Source organism: Rana temporaria, chromosome 2 (genome assembly GCF_905171775.1).
Source record: "Rana temporaria chromosome 2, aRanTem1.1, whole genome shotgun sequence".
Taxonomy (NCBI): Eukaryota; Metazoa; Chordata; class Amphibia; order Anura; family Ranidae; genus Rana; species Rana temporaria.
In genome coordinates, this window is record NC_053490.1 from 133,392,682 (window position 1) to 133,413,702 (window position 21,021).

A 21,021-nucleotide genomic window follows, 5' to 3' on the forward strand; every position below is an offset into this window, starting at 1 on the left:
GCTGCTTTGCTGGTGATACAGAGAAATGACAAAACGTATTTACAAAGGATTTGTGTTCTAGTGAAAATGAAAATCGCGAATCAACACTGACCAAACTTCTACTAACTCGAGATTAGCAGAAGGAGCCCAAAGGGTGACTTCTTTTGAAGTGTCATCGGTACGTTGAAACGTCACTACGTTTGTGTTTATTGCCTAAAAAGTCCTGCCGTATGTATGCGATACAAGTTCACGGCCAACGCCCTTCTAACAAAAATCCACAGAAAAGTTTGTTTGAAGTCTGATCGTGTGTATTTTGGGGTTTATATATGCAAGCTGATTAATGCTTGGAGCTCTACTCCTTCTTGCCATGGGAGCCTGCTGCTGGGTGAAAAGGCTGAGTACCTACAGAACACTAAAAAAGGTAAAAAAGAGGTGATTGTTTTGGGGAACACATTAGGGGGAACCCTGATAGCTGAGAACTGACTGAGCCGATTTTTCCCCCCGTTTTATGCCATCAAGCTGCTGTACAAGGCCCTCCTGCATTGAAGCTGTGTTTGTTTGCTGCCTTTCTAAATTAAAAGGAGAAGTCCAGCCTGAGCTTTTGAGGCTGGTCTTTTGCTCTGGGTCACAGGAGTGCAATTCGTTTTGCACTTCTGTGACCCGTTTTCAGCAGAGAGCGGTCTGAAATCCGCTCTCCGCTGATGTCACTGCCATCAGTCGGGGCAGCTCGTCATCACGACTTCCACGTCGGGATCCGCCAGCTGCCCTGATTGATGGCAGTCTCAGCGAGCCGCTGAGACAGCCTCTCCCCACCCCTCCACTGCTCAGCTCTCCAATGAGCGCTGAGAAGCAGAGCAGAAGCCATGCTGAATAACTATGGCTCTGCTCGGGGGGGAGTGAGAACCGAGCCATTAGCGATGTTTGGTGTCTCGGTTCTCAGTGCAGAGACGCCGGAGGACAGCTGCAGCATCAGCCTGATGCTCCATCCACAGAGGTAAGTATAAATAGCAAAAAAAACAAACAAACATACTTCTCTTTTAAAGTTTAAGATAAGCCTGCTTGGATGTCCCTGTTTCATGCATGGTTCACCACTGCCAATACCGGTTGAGCCCATCCCCTTACATTATATATAAAAACTACACCAAGTATAGTGGGAATTGGACCATTAGTTGGGTCATAATGGGCAATATTGTGGATGTACTTACTTCTCATTGAACTCAGGATTTGCAGTTCTTTTCTTCACACTAGTTTTACGCTTTGTGGCCCGGTTTTTATCAGGCACCAATAGGACAGACAAGTAAGGATCAGGGAGCTCCTTGGAACCAACATTCAAATTCCTAAAAAAGAGGTTAACAAAAATAGGGTAGTATAATACAGGGTCAATTACACTTTGGAATTCATAAGTTCAGCAGCTTTTTTAATACATGCATAATGAGAATGGTAAGCACATAAAACAAACCTTTAATTATTGTTGTAGTGTATTATGTAAACTTAGGATATGTCAAATTAAAAGTGTGAACTTAAAGTGAGGTGCAGGGGCAGCTGGAGAGAGGAGAGACTGAGCTACAGATTGAAAAAAACTAAATTGTATGAGCAGCTGACAAGTCTCATAACACCCAGCAGAGATCACACTGTTTTCTCACTTCTCTGCAGCACTGTCTGTTCCCAACATGAGTGGCATGAAAGTCACACTTTTCTCTTCTAGTGCTGCTATGATAACATTTGCACCAATGGTTGGCTATATATGGATTTAAATTCGACTAGTTCAGCAAGGACCAGGCAAATTGTGATTCATCTATGGCCAATCCTGTTCGAGAGGAGTCAATCTTATCGAATCGAACATGATTATTGGTATATTTTTGCTTAATCAGCGCTTGCAGTCAATCAGCTGCAGCATTGATCAGTGTATTCTGACTAGGGGTGCAACGGATCAAAAAAACTCACGGTTCGGATCGTTCCTCGGATCAGGAGTCACTGATTGGATCATTTTTCGGATCGGCAAAAAAAAAAAATCTCCCCCACTGTAATATCCACATCCCCCCCCCCCACCAACTATAGTACCCCCTCAGTGCAGACACCCCCCCTCCTCTCAGTACAGTGACCCCCTCCTCAGTACAGTGACCCCCCCATCCTCACAGTGATCCCCCCCTCCTCACAGTGACCCCCCCTCTGTACAGTGATCCCCCCCCTCTGTACAGTGATCCCCCCCTCCGTACAGTGATCCCCCCCTCCGTACAGTGATCCCCCCTTCCGTACAGTGACTCCCCCTCCTCAGTACAGTGACCCCCCCTCCTCAGCAGTGACCCCCCTCCTCAGTACAGTGACCCCCCTCCTCAGTACAGTGACCCCCCTCCTCAGTACAGTGACCCCCTCCTCAGTACAGTGACCCCCCTCAGTACAGTGACCCCCCCTCCTCAGTACAGTGACCCCCCTTCAGTACAGTGACCCCCCTTCAGTACAGTGACCCCCCTTCAGTACAGTGACCCCCCCCCTCAGTACAGTGACCCCCCCCTCAGTACAGTGACCCCCCCTCCTCATTACAGTGACCCCCCCTCCTCAGTACAGTGACCCCCCCTCCTCAGTACAGTGACCCCTCAGTACAGTGACCCCCCCTCAGCTAGTACCGACAGGCACTCCCCGAGCGGTGTGTCCGAGTGCGGGCTCCTCCTCTGTGGGTGTAAACAGAGGAGGGCCGCCGCCGGGTGTACCAAGATGGCCGCGGCTCCGGAGCTAGGCCGAAGCCGCGGCCTTTCCTAATGTTACGGCGGCGGCTCCGGAGCTAGGCCGAAGCTGCGGCCTTTCCTAGCGTTATGGTCGCGGCTCCGGAGGTAGGCCGAAGCCGCGGCCATAACATTAGGAAAGGCTGCGGCTTCGGCCTAGCTCCGGAGCCGCCGCCGTAACATTAGGAAAGGCCGCGGCTTCGGCCTAGCTCCGGAGCCGTGGCAATCCGCGGATCACAGTGTGATCCGATCCGAAGGGGGTGACCCGTTCGGATCACGGATCAACTGTGATCCGTTGCACCCCTAATTCTGACAGAGGAGGACTCCTCTGCTTTCAGAATACAATATCACAGCAAGGAGGATTCCTTCATTTACCCTAATGCCGCGTACACACGATCGGAATTTCCGTCGGAAAAACCTTGGATGCTTTTTCCGACGGAATTCCGCTCAAGCTTGGCTTGCATACACACGGTCACACAAAAGTTCTCTGAACTTTCAAATCTTAAGAACGCAGTGACGTACAACACTACGACGAGGCGAGAAAATTGGGTTCAATGCTTCCGAGCATGTGTCGAATTGTTTCCGAGCATGCGTAGGAATATTGCACATCGGAATTGGTACAGACGATCGGAATTTCCGATTGACATTTTTTTGGTCGGAAAATTTGAGAACGAGCTCTCAAATTTTTCTTCTCGGAAATTCCGACAGGAAAATTCCGATGGAGCCTACACATGGTCGGAATTTCTGATGAGAAAGCTCACATTGAACTTTTCTTGTCGGAAATTCCGACCGTGTGTATGCGGCATAAATGTGTGGATGGGCGAATCTGTTCCTTTTCTTTTTTTGATCAGTTGGCTGGCTGATAAAAAAAAAAACATCTATGGCCAGTTTTAGTACTCCTGCTGTGCCCCCCATCCTTCCCCTCTTTATCTCCGGCTTTTCCCTTCTTATTTGTTCCCCTAAAGCCGGGTGGAATGTCAGGAGACATTTGCTGGTTAAATTTTTTCTTAAAACGCCTGACATTCGCCCGTGTGTATGTTGGTCTGTTCAACAGAAGCTGTCTGGCTTATGTCGGATGTGCATGCTGGAAAACCCAGCATAGTCAGACTGCTGATCAGTGCTCTCAGCCAATGGCAGAGAGCGCTATCCAGAGTGTTCTGGCAGGGGGGCCACCCCCCTGGCAGAACACAACAGCTCAGCAGGGGGATCGCTGTACTAACCTCGCATGGTTAGTACAGCGGCTCCGACCAGAGCTGACAGGTTTTTTTTGTTTAACCCTTGGGGTTAAACGAAAAATAAAACACAAATTGTGTGTACCCGGCTTAGTGGGTACTTCTTTTTGGACACAATAAAGAGACTCTTGAGGGGATGTCCTGTTATACTAGGTTCTACTCTATACAATGCATTGTTTTCTTTGGTAAGATGCCCACCTTTATCTTTTCAAATTGTATGTGTATCCTATGATCAGTTTAATATACTTCTTTTTTGTTTCACAGTACCACAAATGCCCTTTGTATTGTTTATAAATCCAATAAACAATATCTTAAATTATAATATTGCTGTGAAAGAAGTGGGTAAGGAAAGCAGGCATTGCAGTTAGTTCTTGAAGTGATGAAAATGTTTGTTTGTTTTTGAAGCATTATATTTAAAGTGTATGTAAACACCAACAATGAACTTCTGCTATTTGCTACCATCTGCTGTGTTAAATATACAATTAAATGTGTTTTGTCATATCTGTTTAATACATACAAAAAAAAAAAAAAATAACTGGATCCTCAAGCAGCTGCTAAAAAAAAAAAAAAAAAAAAGCAACGCAGGCTGTTATATACACCTTCTCTTTGGTGCTGTCCCCTGCAGACTTAACTGCTCACTGATTCAGCGCCCGTCTTCTTACAGGTTGAATGACATCCAGTATCATTCAATTTGCTTTGTGTGGGCCCAGGGGTCCAGGCTCTGTCCCCTGCCCTTGACTTAACAAGAGAATGCTACAGAGAGCCACACCACATCATTTAATGGTCCTGCTCTCTACAGCATTTAAAATCCACACACCTCCAGAGGAAGATGAGGGGGAGGAAGATCTGTGATGTCACTGTACTAAACCAAAAAAAAGCTAAATACAGTCGCTGATTTTGTTAAGGCTGCAGGGGTGCTCCAATAGAGATGGGGAACAAAGGGGAAGAGGGCCTGGCAAGTCCGGAGTTGAGCTTTAAGGCAAGAGCTACACAATACTTTAGCTGCACTACTAATATCACAAATAGCTCTCTATGGTGTAAACTACACAATGAACCATTTCTTCATTGAGTTTAGTGACTGATCAGTAAGTAGTCTTTTCAAAAATATGCCTTTGTAGATCAAACTTGAAATCCCTTTGCTCTTTGTATATACAGGGACAGCAAGCAATTTTGCAAATATAACCTCTGACCTCAGCCTTTTCTTTACCTAAGATATGGGAAATGTCATTATAGAATTAGACCAGATTATGGCCAAAAATCATCAGCAAATGAAGACTATTATGTCACAAGCAATCCAGCAAGAGAAATAAGAACAAAAGTTATGTACAGCTGAAGCTGGTAGAAAATCCTTTTCAAAGTGCACACTATTAACTGTCTCAGCAAAACAATACAATCAGGGTTACCGTAAATATAAAAAAGTATTATAGTAATTTGCTTGGCATAGATATATTTAGTTACGACAAGCAGATGTTTCTTACCTGCAGCTGTGCATCACTGCCAAAAGCTTTCCCTCCTTTGCTGGGTAATACACGGTCACATGCAGCTGACCTACATTAGAAGCTGTTGGCTCTGGATCACTGTGGGAAAAGATTACAATAATCAGTCTTGTAAATTGTTTTCATGTTGGTAGTTTATCAGTTATTCTTCTACTGAAATCCATGTCAAGCAGCTGATACCAGCACTCCCATAGATCCAGTCTTAGGTGTCTGCACCCTGGTACTTGTGCCCTTCTATCACCCTTGCAGACCCTGTCCCAACTTACAGGGGTCCTCAGATAGGAACTGTGCAAGAGGCCACCCTCATTATCTCAGGCTCGGGCATACGAAATGTGACAAATTCAACAGTCATGCCGTTAAAGCCAGACAGTGAGAAGCAGGGCACTGGGAAAGCAGGTCTGGCCAGTTGGGGAGAGGCCAGGGGTTGTCTCCTAGTAGTCCGAGGGTGTCTGTGTACCAGGTTCTTCTGGGACAGTTTTATGCAATGAGAATTACCGACTTCTCTTACCCCATCTTGTGGAGCAGATGAGACAGAATTCACACTGGGGGGAGGGACACAATAACCAGAATTTAGACCAGGAGATTATCAAGGTATCCAATGCCAGCGCTAAAGTGTACATGTTCCTGGCCACAAACAGAAGTAGTTTGTTGTTGACATACCAGGTTGAAGATGGGGGTGAAGGGTCATTGCCTATGATCCAGGTGGTGGCTGAGGTAATCTGCTTTCCTGTTGTTCACTCCTGGGATATGGACTGCAAAGATTGCTGGAGCGTGAGTCTCTTTTCCTGAGATTATCATGCTTGCTTCCTACAAGGGTGCCCACTTAGGCCATGGTTGTGGCATTGTCTGACTGCACCCCAAATTGGGTGTCCTAGCAAAAGGGAGGTCCAGCAATGCCGAGCCATTTTCATTGCTCTGAGCACCAGGATGTTGATGGGGGAGGGGGAATTGGCTTTCACAGGTGTCCATGTTCCCTGGACTGTGAGGGACTAGAACACTCCTCCCTAGCATGGAAGACTGGCATCTGTTGTAGTTGATCAGTTTCCAGCGATAAGAAAGGAAGAACTTTCCTACTGTTACAGGAGAATTCCAGCTTGAACCAATGCAACGATACACATACCCGGCCAATACTCCTGGAAGCTGAAAACTCACTAAAACAGACACTGCTACTCCAGTGATCTTCACTTGCTTCCAGGTCCCGTGCCAAGCAGATACCCTGCTGCAGTCTGAACACATGAGGTTAGTCAGCTGCTGGACGCCGGTGCCATTCAAATAATGTTTTGCATTGTCTTAATGAATGCAAAGAGTTCTCTTATTGGATTAGGAGGAGAGTGTAATGTCATTGTCCCTCTTCACCTTGTCCAACCAGAGAACACTTTGCATTCATACAGAGAATGCCACCTGTGCCAACCTCCTGTGTGCAGCATGTAACAGGCAGTCACTTGGCATGGGACACAAAACAAGTGTAGAATTCCAGCTTCCAAAAGGATTGGCCAGGTACAGGGCATTCACACTAAAAACAAAATCAAAGCAGAAGGTAACTGCGGTAGTTGCTCCACTAAAGCACAATCCTGATGATCTTGCTTGTTCATTGCCCTAGTCCAATTTGCTGCAGTTAGACATACTGAAATTGCAGAGAGAGCCGTTTGCGGGGCTGGGCTTGCAAGAGTAAAGAGAGCCTTTAGGAGCATCTAAAAAAATCTATATCTGCAGAATATTTAAAAAGAAGGAACATCTTCAATAGGTACAGTGAGATGATTGTAAGACTGAGATGGCAGGACCTAAAGGGGCCTGGTGTTACGAAGGAGAATCAAGTTCTACAATGCTGAGGCTTTTGTGCATTGCAGCATAAACTTATCCACATTAGCAAGCATGTTGCGTGAAGCTCCCACTCAGAGCCGGTTCACACTGGGGCGACTCCTCAGGCGACGCAGCCGCCTGACAAGTCGCGTCCCATTCTAGTGAATGGAACCGTTCTAATAGGAGCGACGCAAGTCGCTCCGACTTAGAAAAAAGGTTCTTGTACGACTTCGGGGGCGACTCGGGGCGATTTGCATTGACTTCTATACAGAAGTCATTTTGCAAGTCGCCTTGAAAGTCGTCTTCAGGTCGCCTGGCCGAGTCGCCCCCGAAGTCGTGCCGCCCCTGTGTGAACCGGCTCTTAGGGAGTAAGAGAGTGTGGGAAACAAAATTCTTCCACAGCCTCCTATAATGCTGCCTCTATAGGAGCTGGAGAAGGGGCTTGGCTTTTGTAGCCCTAGACACAGATGGCTGTATTAAAGTCATTCTGCGTTTGTCATGTAGACTGCTTGCTGTGTGCCTGAAATTGAACTAGAATTGGATGGGGAGACCGGTGCTAAAATCTTTTCCTGCTCCAATACAAGGGATGCAGGTTGAGGTTTTGCCGTAGCTGAATTTCGCCCGGTATTCCCCTGTGAGGTATACACAAAGTAAGGTGCAGAATATTGGGTATGTGTGTATGAAAGGAGTATGCAGCAACCCAGGTGTACATTGTCAAGTAGCAAGGTCCTTGTGGCAAAAGGGTAGGACGAAACACCTGAGAACCTTATAAGGACTCTAGACGGAAGTGGCAGTAAAGTGTGCAACCAGTGGTGTGATGCAACATCTGGTCATCTACCTGAGACTAAACTCTGAATGGTTGAGTTTTAGTGCCAAGTTTGGAAAGTTTACACTCCGAAAGTCAAATACATTCCAAAAATAGCCAAGGTGTTTACAATAACAGTCAGAGATACACGGTGACCCTGTCTTACCTGTCCACAATGCTGGACTGTATATAGAGCCCAGGCTTTGCCCATTACAAGGGACATACCCCCAAAAGTGTCTTCAGGGTATGGGTTCCACAGGGACCTCTGGACCTGTATATCACCCTGGGGTTGACTACATGTGTGGCACAAAGTGCAGGATCCAGTTTCTAAAGCAACATTACAGGCCATCCCTACGGTGTGGGCTCCAGGAACGGCTCCCAAAGTTTTAGATAGGTTCCACTAACCCGGAGGAACTGATTTTATTTGTGGTATTTAAAGGGCGTGAAGGAGATGATTGAAAAATCTGAAGAAATAAAAAATGGGAAACTAGATGAGCTAATAGTGATTTCTCCATACAGGAAGAAGAGGGCCATCACAGGCCTTTCCTAGCAAAAAACTGACTCCTCATGGAACGGAGTAGGCGTATGGGGAAGGCAAGCAGGGAGCATGTCCTTAAAAGTTTTGCCAGTGTCCAATCACTTGAAAGTATGAGCCTATAACCCAAGGTCTAGGAATACTTCACTGTACAAGAAAGATAACTTCACTGATTATAGACAGAAAAAAAATCTCTCTTCAACATCTATAAGAACTGCCCTAGTTATGATCATTGCACTACCTATCGCACCAAACTTTTACTTTTCCTTTCTTTTAGTACATGCTAGAGGGGATCATTCTTCTCTCTGAGCAGAATAATCCATGATCATACAAAAACAGGCAGTGCAAAGCGACCCTGACAGTATGGCCCAGATTCTCGTAGAATGGCGTATCTTTGTGCGGGCGTAACGTATCCTATTTACGTTACGCCTCTGCAACTTTGACAGGCAAGTGCCGTATTCTCAAACTAAAGTTGCGGCGGCGTAGCGTAAATAGGCCGGCGTAAGCCCGCCTAATTCAAATGTGGTAGATGTGGGCGTGTGTTATGTAAATTTACTGTGACCCCACGTAAATGACGCTTTTTACGAACGGTGCATGCGCCGTCCGTGAAAGTATCCCAGTGCGCATGCTCCAAATTAACCCACAAGAAGCCAATGCTTTCAACGTGAACGTAAATGACGCCCAGCCCTATTCGCGAACGACTTACGCAAACAACGTAAAATGTTCAAAATTCGACGCAGGAACGACGTCCATACTTAACATTGGTACGCCTCATAGCAGGGGTAACTTTACGCTGGGAAAAGCCTAACGTAAAAGGCGTATCTGTACTGCGTCGGCCGGGCGTACGTTCATGAATTTGCGTATCTAGCTGATTTACATATTTCTAGGCGTAAATCAGCGTACATGCCCCTAGCGGCCAGCGTAAATATGCAGTTAAGATCCGACGGCGTAAGAGACTTACGCCGGTCGGATCTAATAGAAATCTATGCGCAACTGATTCTATGAATCAGGCGCATAAATACGACCGGCCAGACTCAGAGATACGACGGCGTATCTGGAGATACGCCGTCGTATCTCCTTTGTGAATCTACCCCAGAGTCTCCTCTCTTCTTTTTTATACTCAGTTGTGACATGACGCTACTCTTATATTAAGACGCCATCGTATCTCCTTTGAGAATCTGGGCCTATATTACTAATGTTATCAGTCAAGTATGGACACCAAGCTCCAATCCTCCATTGAAGATTACCCACAAATTCTCTGGATATTCCTAAAGTAGTTTTTGCCAAATTTAAGAGGAGCAGGGCTTATTTTGAAATGGGTGTAGCCCACTTCAGGGCATAACAGGTGCCTTAGGCAGAGATGCTGTGACCTTGAAATGTAAAACTCTCCACTAAAGATATTGGCCCGGATTCACACAGCACTTACGCCAACGTATCTCGAGATGCGCCGCGTAAGTGTAACTATGCGCCGTTGTATCTGTGCACCGTGCCCACAATCTGAGATACGCCTAAAAATAGGCTTCCTATGACCGACGTAACTTGCCTACGCCGTCATATCGTGGGCGCATATTTACGCTGGGTGCATTTGCCGCTCCCATTGATTTTCTATGCACATATGCAAATGAGGGAGATACGCTGATTCACGAACGTACTTGCGCCCGGCGCGTTATATACGCGGTTTGTGTAAGTCGTACGTCCGGCGTAAAGTTATTCCCCATATATGAGGCGCAACTTATGCTAAGGTATGGACCAGGGAACACAGCCGTCGTAGTTTACGTAGTACGTGAATAGGGCTGGGCGTAGGTTACGTTCACGTCGTAGGCAGTGATCCGTCGTATCTTAGGGAGAAGTTCCGACATGATTCTGAGCATGCGCACAGGGATGCTGCCACGGGATTTTTCATTTTAAGTACTTCTATGGCGCTTGCCCCATCATTTGCATGGGGTCACGCCTCATTAGCATGGCTCACGCCCACTTCCACCTACGCTGGCTTACGCCGAGGAAACCGAGCGTATCTTTAAGAGTAAGTGGGAGCAAGTGCTTTGTGAATCCAGTACTTGTCTCTGTGCGCTGCGTCGGCGTAGCGTATATTAGATACGCTACGCCCGCATAAATATGCGCCGATGTATGTGAATCCGGGCCATTATATACAATTTATATGTTATATTTTATTAAGAATGAATAAATTCAGTTTGGTTAATCTTATTCCATATCTGAAGTCCTCCATGCCCCATTTAGTTTCCCTAGCTTCATCAATATAAAGAAAAGGGTACTTGCCTGTTTGTGTGTTGCAATCTCTGTCTCAGCTCTCCTGCAGAGGGGTCTTCATTGTCCACAGCAGACTCCAGATTAAATTCATTTTTTTCTGGGGTAGGAGGTCTAGGAGGGTGGTCAGCAGACTTAAAAGTAAGAGCATTAAGTTCAGGGCTGACATTGGGGGAGGCCAGAATCTGTAACACATTATTTGATTAGAGAATAAGAACAGAAGTATTGTCTTTTAGAAATGTTATGTTGTGTGTTGAAAGAATATTTTGTGCACAAATCCTGTAGTTTGCAGAGTTACCAGTCACTTATAACAACACAAATCTAAGGCCTCATTCAGATGGGCACTGGCACCCATACTGCGTGCAGGAGGCATTTCTTTTGGCATTTGCATCTGCCCTAAGCTGTGCACAGACAGTTTATGTAAGTGGAAGCTGTCAAATTTTGACATGCATCTGTGTGCATGCAGCTGCTGTGTCTGCATCCACTTTAATGGGCTGCCTGCACGCAGATGCAGACCCCAAAACAAACACCGGTCGAACACAGTACAGGATCCAGTGCCCATCTGAATGAGGCGTGAATAAGGAATACAAGACATGGATATCAGAGGAGGCTTCCTGCATCTGGGACATGTCATTTTCACCTAGGCTCTGAAAACAGATATCCCCCCTCTTTTTCTTTTTTTTTGACAACTATAAAAAGTGACAACTATAAAGTGAAGGTCCACTTTAATTGGATAATTAATCATATACAATATATGTTACTCAAGACGAATAAACCATAGCGGTAAGAGTCACTGCCTCACAAATCCAGGCCCCAGATGTGGTCAAGTCACCCCCGTGTTACATGGATTTACTTTCTTCTACAGACTTTATCCTCCCTTAAGCACTTTTCACAGACCTGTGCTGATCAGGAATCAACAGCTGCATTGCAAACTATGGACCAGCGCAAATATTCAAACCTTAGCTATGAAACCTGTGAATGATGCTTGGTGGAAATGTTGTTAACAGAGAAAGAAACAGAGAAAGAAAAAAGCCACACAGACACCCTCAGTGTGGATGGTGTCCAGGTCTATCAAACCAAAACAGTAATCAGTAGCACATGCAAAAAAAAAAAAAACTGAATGAGAGATCAATATCTTGAAATTTAGATTGATAATCATCCACTCACCCTCAACTGAGCTCTCATGAGAATTTCAGCTTCAGATGAATTCAGAGGGAACCAGCCATCAACAGTGAAACAATCAGCAGTCAGAAGATCAGACAGTGGCATTGTCAAATACCCCAAGGACTTACTGGCCTCATCCCGCACCTTTAGGAAAACACAACAATATACCGTAATCAGTGGTTGAAAAAGTAAAACTGATGACATTGCAGAATTGTACTAAACAAGCAAGCATCATACTCACATTAACCTGCAGAACTTCCGTACTGGGATTCTTGACAAGGAATACAAAGTTTTCTTCCCAGACTGGACTGCTACTTTTTGATGCGACCTAAAAAAGGCAACCACACACCACTCACTAACAGAAATAAATTGGAGCTGCCCATTTTCTAGTTAGCTACCATTTTAATCAGCCAGACCTATGCATTGATTTAAAAAACGCAATGTTCCTGGCAGCCAGATATCATGTTCTCTGTGCCTAGATTTTAGATCACATGAAGGAGCTCTGAAGCAGCAGTATTCTACAAGAGGGACTTTTTCCCTTAAAATACTATTTGATAATGCTAACAATTATATCAAATGTGACTATCAAGGCTAGGTCCATTTTACGGGAACAGTAAGCTGTTCCCCTTTATAACTTACACCTCTGTTTCCAAACCACAAGTTCCTGGACAGCTGCAAGCCTTTTGTCCAATTTTTTTGTACAACAAAGTTATTTTCTATTTTAATCACAATGGTAATTCATAAAACAAATCTGGTTCTTACTACAAAAATGCTTGCCAAAAAGTTTAGCAGATGAAAAGGGTTGCAAATCATTGGCAGATTCAGCAGGGATCAGAGAAGATTCAATCCATGTGTGGATCATTAGATTGACTCTTGTTGAAAGGCCCTGTTGGAAAAAAAATTGTGATCAAGTGTATTCTGACAGTAGAAAGTCCCCACTGTCAGCATACCTTATCTTCTGATTTCAGCTCCCCCCAAACCCCCTATACTTACCTGAGCCTGATCGTGATCCTGCACTGTGCACGAGAGTGGCGGCTCTCTTGGTTCTCTCCCTCTATTGGCTCCTGCTACTGTTGATCACAGTCAGTGGGGAGGGAGCAGGGGGCAGTGCCAAACTGCGCTCTATGTGTCTATGGACACACAGAGCTGGCTTAGGAGTGAGCCCACACAAGTTCTCCCACAGCAAGCGGCTCGGTGGGGGGGGGGGGGGTATTGGTGGTGGGGTTCGGCTTGTGGGGGAAGGAGACATTTTTTTTAAATAACAATCATTTTAAAATCAAGAGGTGACTGGTGTTTGCGTTTTTGCTAATCTCTTTGCATTTAACACTGCTGACCATTTTCTGCTCTTAAAAAAGTCTCCAACCAGTTCATATTCATGTCACTGCCCTCTTATTTATAATGTGATATTAAGCAGACCAGTTGTTCAAGGTCTTTTTTTAAAGTTCTACATAAAATATTATTTGCCACCCCCAACAAATCATTCTCTGCAGCCATTACCTTTTGTACCACCACCCCCTCCCATTAGAATGTAAGCTCTATGAGCAGGGTCCTCCTTTACCTTCTGTATTGTACTGTAATTGTGCTGTCCCCCCTCTACATTGTAAATCAATGCGTAAACTGTTGGCGCTATATAAATAGTGTATAATAATAATAATTTTCCACTCCTGTCTATGTTGGTATACCCCGATGGTTTAATCACCTCAGTACTTTATCTACCCTAGCATTCTGAGTACATTTATTTCTACAAACAGCCTCCAACACCAGTTATATTCAGATAATGTCCATTCTAAAACTCATTTTCAACTACCTCTCAGTCATCTATTTGTGCATATCTGAACAGTACCTAAAGTTTCACCGGAACAAAACTGAGATATTCATGTTCCATCTTTTATTGTCAAAGCCCCATCTGTAAAATGCACAGTTATTTAATTAACCTCACCTTTTCAGCTCAGCTTGGCCAATATCACTGCACACACTTTCAACTCCCACATAATCTAATTTTCCCATGATACTGACCTTTACGTCAAATGCCTGAAATGTTTGGATCCATATACTGTATAAGGAGTATCAATAGAAAATGAGTGTAAAAATGGCACAGATTTCCACTCGAAAATACCTTGGTTTTGTAGGTAGATTTCCTAACAGTTATCTCTGCGCTTGCTGTTGGGGGCTTGACTCCCTTCTTCATCTATTAAGCACAGAGAGAAATATATTTGTGATGCACAGAAAAAATAGGAAGCTGCAAAAAAAAAAACATTGAATGAAACAAAAAAAAAAAAGATCCAAAAAAACGTATGATCTTACTGGCAGGTTAACGGCACTTTCCAGATAGACACTTAGAAGGGCACTTGAGAACTCGTCACTATTTGCTGGCTGAGACAGGTTGTTCACCATAAGAACCTAAAATGTAAAAAGTTCACTTGTTGATTGTCACAATCTATTTCACATACAGGAGAAACACAGGAGAGCACACTACATACAGTCAGGTCCATAAATATTGGGACATTGACACAATTCTAATCTTTTTGGCTCTATACACCACCACAATGGATTTGAAATTAAACGAACAAGACGTGCTTTAACTGCAGACTTTCAGCTTTAATTTGAGGGTATTTACATCCAAATCAGGTGAACGGTGTAGGAATTACAACAGTTTGTATATGTGCCTCCTACTTTTTAAGGGACCAAAAGTAATGGGACAATTGGCTGCTCAGCTGTTCCATGGCCAGGTGTGTGCTATTCCCTCATTATCCCATTAACAAGGAGCAGATAAAAGGTACAGAGTTCATTTTAAGTGTGCTATTTGCATTTTGAATCTGTTGCTATTAACTCTCAATATGAGATCCAAAAAGCTGTCACTATCAGTGAAGCAAGCCATCATTAGGCTGAAAAAACAAAACAAACCCATCAGAGATGGCAAAAACATTAGGTGTGGCCAAATCAACTGTTTGGAACATCCTTAAAAAGAAAGAATGCACCGGTGAGCTCAGCAACACCAAAAGACCTGGAAAACCACGGAAAACAACAGTGGTGGATGACCGAAGAATTCTTTCCCTGGTGAAAAAAACACCCTTCACAAAAGTTGGCCAGATCAAGAACACTCTCCAGGAGGTAGGTGTATGTGTGTGAAAGTCAACAATCAAGAGAAGACTTCACAAAAGAGTGAATACAGAGGGTTCACCACAAGATGTCAACCATTGATGAGCCTCACAAACAGGAAGGCCAGATTAGAGTTTGCCAAGCAACATCTAAAAAAGCCTTCACAGTTCTGGAACAACATCCTATGGACAGATGAGACCAAGATCAACTTGTACCAGAGTGATGGGAAGAGAAGAGTATGGAGAAGGAAAGAAATTGCTCATGATCCAAAGCATACCACCTCATCAGTGAAGCATGGTGGTGGTAGTGTCATGGCGTGGGCATGTATGGCTGCCAATAGAACTGGTTCTCTTGTATTTATTGATGATGTCACTGCTGACAAAAGAAGCAGGATGAATTCTGAAGTGTTTCGGGCAATATTATATGCTCCTATTCAGCCAAATGCTTCAGAACTCATTGGACGGTGCTTCACAGTACAGATGGACAATGACCCGAAGCATACTGCGAAAGCAACCAGAGAGTTTTTTAAGGGAAAGAAGTGGAATGTTCTGAAATGGCCAAGTCAATCACCCGACCTGAATCCGATTGAGCATGCATTTCACTTGCTGAAGACAAAACTGAAGGGAAAATGCCCCAAGAACAAGCAGGAACTGAAGACAGTTGCATTAGAGGCCTGGCAGAGCATCACCAGGGATGAAACCCAGTGTCTGGTGATGTCTATGCGTTCCAGACTTCAGGCTGTAATTGACTGCAAGGGATTTGCAACCAAGTAGTAAAAAATGAAAGTTTGATTTATGATTGTTAATCTGTTCCATTACTTTTGGTCCCTTAAAAAATATGGGAGGCACATATACAAACTGTTGTAATTCCTACACCGTTCCCCTAATTTGGATGTAAATACCTTCAAATTAAAGCTGAAAGTCTGCAGTTAAAGCACATTTTGTTTGTTTTTATTTCAAATCAAATCCATTGTGGTGGTGTATAGAGCCAGAAAGATTAGAATTGTGTCGATGTCCCAATATTTATGCACCTGACTGTACCATAGACAGACTACACAGAATACAGCATAAGAGTATTTTCAGAACAGACAAGACAGCCAAACAGTATCATTATTATCAGACAAGGCAGGAGAAGATCATTAGACCAGAAAGTACTTTCAAGATGGTTTTTCAGTGTTTCGATAATACTTTTCCTATTGTCTTTTTCAGAACAAGCACAAGACGAATTGTAGGAAAAGCAGGAAAGGGTAATATCAGAGCAGGCAGACTTTGAGATTGTTATCCCAACATGCAGGAGACCACAGAAGATTGTTATCCCAACATGCAGGAGAGCACAGAGATCACTATCCCAACATGCAGGAGAGCACAGAGATCACTATCCCAACATGCAGGAGACCACAGAGATCGGAATCACAACATGCAGGAGAGCACAGAGATCGTTATCCCAACATGCAGGAGACCACAGAGATCATTATCCCAACATGCAGGAGAGCACAGAGATCGTTATCACAACATGCAGGAGAGCACAGAGATCGTTATCACAACATGCAGGAGACCACAGGAAGAACAGAAAGCAGCAGGAGAGTATTATTGAAATAGACAGAAGACAGCAGGAAACAGCATTATCAGAGCAGACAGGGAAAGATGAGAAAGATTATTATCAGATAGCATTATAAGAAAAGATGAGACAGTGGAAGATTCCTAGAAGAATAGACAGGAGACATTAGGAAAGTATTATAAGAACAGGCAGAAGCAAGCTGAAGAGTATTTAAGCAGCCCATACACAGAGCAAATTTCTTTCCTGCAACCCGTGGTTGCAGGAAAGAATTTTGCTGGATTCCCCCATCAACACAGACAGTGCTGACAGGGGAATCTGTCCCATCGAGCCATTGTATTCTTTTTGCTAGAGCCTATACCAGCCGATAGCGATAATCACATGCTAAATCCAGCAGGCTGGTTGTACCCTAATTGATGGATCGATCAATTTGGTACATTCAGCTTGCCCATACATGGTTCGAATCTCAGCGTGTCCTGTTGAACCAGCAAAGATTCAACCAGTCTATGGCCGACCTTAGCAAAATCAGGATAGGCAGAAAACAGTGGGAAATTGGTAACTGAAGAATTGCATGACAATGAGAAAGAATAATGAGAATAGATGGATGGTGGGGGGCGAGAATATCAGTGCAAGCTGTAGGCGATGGGAAAGTATCATAGGAACAGAAACAAGACACAATATTATTATCAGAACAGGCAAAGTACAGTAGGAAAGTATTAACAGACTGGGGAATGGATGATGAGAGAGTATTAGGGTAGATAGAATATTTTATCAGAACAAAGGCTAGAATATTACCATTAACATGGACTGTGCAGGGGGAGTATAGGATTGGAAAAAAGCAGAGGCAAGACTACACGCTCAAAGCTGAAGACAGCAAGTACATATTACAACAGCAGACAGAAAACAGTAGGCAAGTATTATATAAATGAATGGCGGAGGCACACTGCATTACCTGTTCTAGTTGAGCAGCATCAGTAGGATGCGACAGGCACTCTACTTTTACATGCAGTTTTCCTGACTTCACTTCCTCCAAGGGCAACCACTGAGAGTGAGAACATACTAGACGGTTACATGCTATATAATAACACTACACAGATTTGAAACAAAGCATCATATTAAAACAATCTATATATTTTAGAGCACTAGGGAGGGACAGGCAGTATAAAAGGCATATGTATGGTGATACAATAGTTTGTTATGTATCCTACTTAGAATTTGTGTGGTTGACTGTTTGTCCTGCAATAAGTTAAAGTAGCAAAGCCCAGTTTGTTATTAGAAGATCATTAAATGCATGGTCAGGTCCTGCTGACACAACCTTCCTGCATATCCCCAGGCTTGTTCAGGTTGATGGAGCTTCTGAAGAAGCACAGTGACAGCAATCCATAACCAATAATTATCTGCTTAGTCGGGGTCAGAGGGCCATCTAACACTACACTGGGTCACTGTGATGTCCAGAAAACATATAAAGAACATACTAAACAGGTTTCTGTAAGGTATAATGATGGGTCTGTAATATAAAACTTTTCAAGGAAACAAAAGCATATGACCATTGTTTCTACCAATGAAAAAACAAGATTATTTACAGCCCTGCAGCTGCATTGGTGACTATTCATGCACAGGTGAACTAAAATGGCAATTGGAGCAAGCATTCGAAGACTGCATAAGGTGTAAAAACCAATGTTCATTTTACTTTTACAGGAAAAACATTCTTACTGCAATGGTACAGTGAGGGAAAAAAGTATTTGATCCCCTGCTGATTTTGTATGTTTGCCCACTGACAGAGAATTGATCAGTCTTTCATTTTAATGATAGGTTTATTTTACCAGTGAGAGACAGAATAACAACAAAACCTGGCTGAGGTTCTCACACAATATTTGATGATACATGGCCCCGTCAATCGTTTCTTTAATGCTGTGAAGTTGTCCTGTCTCAGCAGAAAAACACCCCCAAAGCATAATGTTTACAGCTCCATGTTTGATGGTGGGGATGGTGTTCTTGGGGTCATAGGCAGCATTCCTACCCCTCCAAACACGGCGAGTTGGGTTGATGCCAAAGAGCTCAATTTTGGTCTCATCTGACCACAACACTTTCACCCAGTTCTCCTCTGAATCATTCAGATGTTCAATAGCAAACTTCAGACGGTCCTGTACATGTTCTTTCTTGAGCAGGGGGGCATTGTGGGTGCTGCAGGATTTCAGTCCTTCACTGTGTAGTGTGTTACCAATTGTTTTCTTGGTGATTATAGTCCCAGCTGCCTTGAGATCATTGACAAGATCCTCCCGTGTAGTTCTGGGCTGAGTCCTCACAGCTCTCATGATCATTAAAACTCCACGAGGTGACATCTTGCATGGAGCCCCAGACCAAGGGAGATTGAGTTATATGGTGTATTCACCATTAGTGAATAATCGCACCAACTGTTGTCCCCCTCTCACCAAGCTGCTTGGCGATGGTCTTGTAGCCCATTCCAGCCTTGTGTAGGTCTACAAACTTCTCCCCGACATCCTTGGACAGCGCTTTGGTCTTGGCCATGGTGGAGAGCTTGGAATCTGATTAAAGTGGAGGTTCACCCAAAAAATAAATTTTTAACATTACAATCAGCCGAGTTGTCCTAATGACAATCGGCTGTTTTTTTTTTTTTTTTCGTACATACCGACCTTCACCGCCGCTTCCGGGTATGTCTTGTGCGGGACTGGGCGTTCCTATCTGATTGACAGGCTTCTGACCGTCGCATACTGTGCGTCACAAGTTGCCGAAAGAAGCCGAACGTCAACGTTTGGCTTCTTTCGCCAACCCTTGACGCGCTGTATGCGACGGTCGGAAGCCTGTCAATCAGATAGGAACGTCCAGTCCCGAAGATGACATACCCGGAGCGGCGGTGAAAGTCGGTATGTACGAAAAAAAAAAAAAAAAAAAACAGCTGATTGTCATTAGGACAACTCGGCTGAATGTAATGTTGAAATTTTTTTTTTGGGTGAACTCCCGCTTTAAAGCGGTCCTCCACCCTAAAGTGGAGTCCCGCTGATCGGAACCCTCCCCCCCTCCGGTGTCACATTTGACACCTTTCAGGGGGGAGGGGGGTGCAGACACCTGTCTAAAGACAGGTATTTGCACCCACTTCCGGCCACACGATACGGGCGAAAGACGGGCATTCCGTCACATCCCGTCTGTCGCCCGTTGTGTGCTGGGAACACTCGGCTCCCAGCACACAGCGTGTGAGCCAATCGGCGGGCGCAGCGCGACTCGCGCATGCGCCGTAGGGAACCGGGCAGTGAAGCCGCAGCGCTTCACTTCCTGGTTCCCTCAGCGTGGATGGCGGGGGGAGCAGCAGAGTGACGAGCGATCGCTCGTGCTCTGCTGCGATCGGCGCTGGACTCCAGGACAGGTAAGTGTCCTAATATTAAAAGTCAGCAGCTGCAGTATTTGTAGCTGCTGACTTTTAATATTTTGTTCCCATGGCACATCCGCTTTAATTGATTGCTTCTGTGGACAGGTGTCTTTTATACAGGTAACAAGCTGGGATTAGGAGCACTCTCTTGAGAGTGCTTCTAATCTCAGCTCGTTACCTGTATAGAAGACACCTGGGAGCCAGAAATCTTGCCGATTGATAGGAGATCAAATACTTATTTCACTCATTAAAATGCAAATGAATTTATAACTTTTTTGAAATGTGTTTTTTTGCTATTCTGTCTCTCACTGTTAAAATAAACCTACAATTAAAATTACAGACTGATCATTTGTCAGTGGGCAAACATACAAAATCAGCAGCGCATCAAATACCCTTTTCCCTCACTGTATATGGTTCTGACTAGGATAGCCAGGATGAATGTGCAAGGCTACGTCCCAATTTTTTAAGAACTGTATACATTTGGGGAACCTATGGAACTCCTTACCCCAAACTATCCGTCTATCTCCTTCTCTTTCAGCTTTTCGAGGATCCCTGAAAACCCTCTTCAGAGAAGCCTATCCTACCCACACCTAACAACTGTATTTTAACTTTGCCCACCTGATCACCCCCCACATCTACTACCCTCTGTTCCACTTCACCCTCCCTTCTAGATTGTGAGCTCTAACGAGCAGGGCCCTCTGATCATTCCTGTATTAAATTGTATTGTAACTATAATGTCTTCCCTGATGTTGTAAAGCGCTGCGTAAACTGTTGGCGCTATATAAATCCTGTATAATAATAATAATAATAATAATTTGGTGGCAATGCCCGAAAGTGACTAGGTTCTGGATTAGGACTTTTATATAGTTTGCTAAGTAACGGGGGTGCACACTGCCAGAAAACCAGAGACTGCTCTTTTCCAAAAATTAGATAATGTCTTTCCTAAAAACATTTACGGTTTCATTTTCTATACGATATTAGCCACTA

The 21,021-nt window shown here is 44.3% G+C and overlaps 1 protein-coding gene across 3 annotated transcripts in view; it reads right to left on the reverse strand.

Annotated features, from left to right (window-relative positions):
• Nucleotides 1-21,021, reverse strand: part of ESYT1 (extended synaptotagmin 1) — a 168,680-nt gene that overhangs the window by 14,133 nt on the left and 133,526 nt on the right. For all 3 annotated transcript variants that reach the window (XM_040341095.1, XM_040341093.1, XM_040341096.1), the window contains exons 22-29: nucleotides 17,602-17,691; nucleotides 14,301-14,396; nucleotides 14,113-14,184; nucleotides 12,238-12,324; nucleotides 12,000-12,140; nucleotides 10,845-11,017; nucleotides 5,410-5,508; nucleotides 1,185-1,316 (exon numbers count right to left, since the gene is read on the reverse strand). In XM_040341095.1, coding sequence (XP_040197029.1) covers nucleotides 1,185-1,316; nucleotides 5,410-5,508; nucleotides 10,845-11,017; nucleotides 12,000-12,140; nucleotides 12,238-12,324; nucleotides 14,113-14,184; nucleotides 14,301-14,396; nucleotides 17,602-17,691 — 890 coding nt within the window. The remainder of the gene's footprint in view (nucleotides 1-1,184; nucleotides 1,317-5,409; nucleotides 5,509-10,844; nucleotides 11,018-11,999; nucleotides 12,141-12,237; nucleotides 12,325-14,112; nucleotides 14,185-14,300; nucleotides 14,397-17,601; nucleotides 17,692-21,021) is intronic.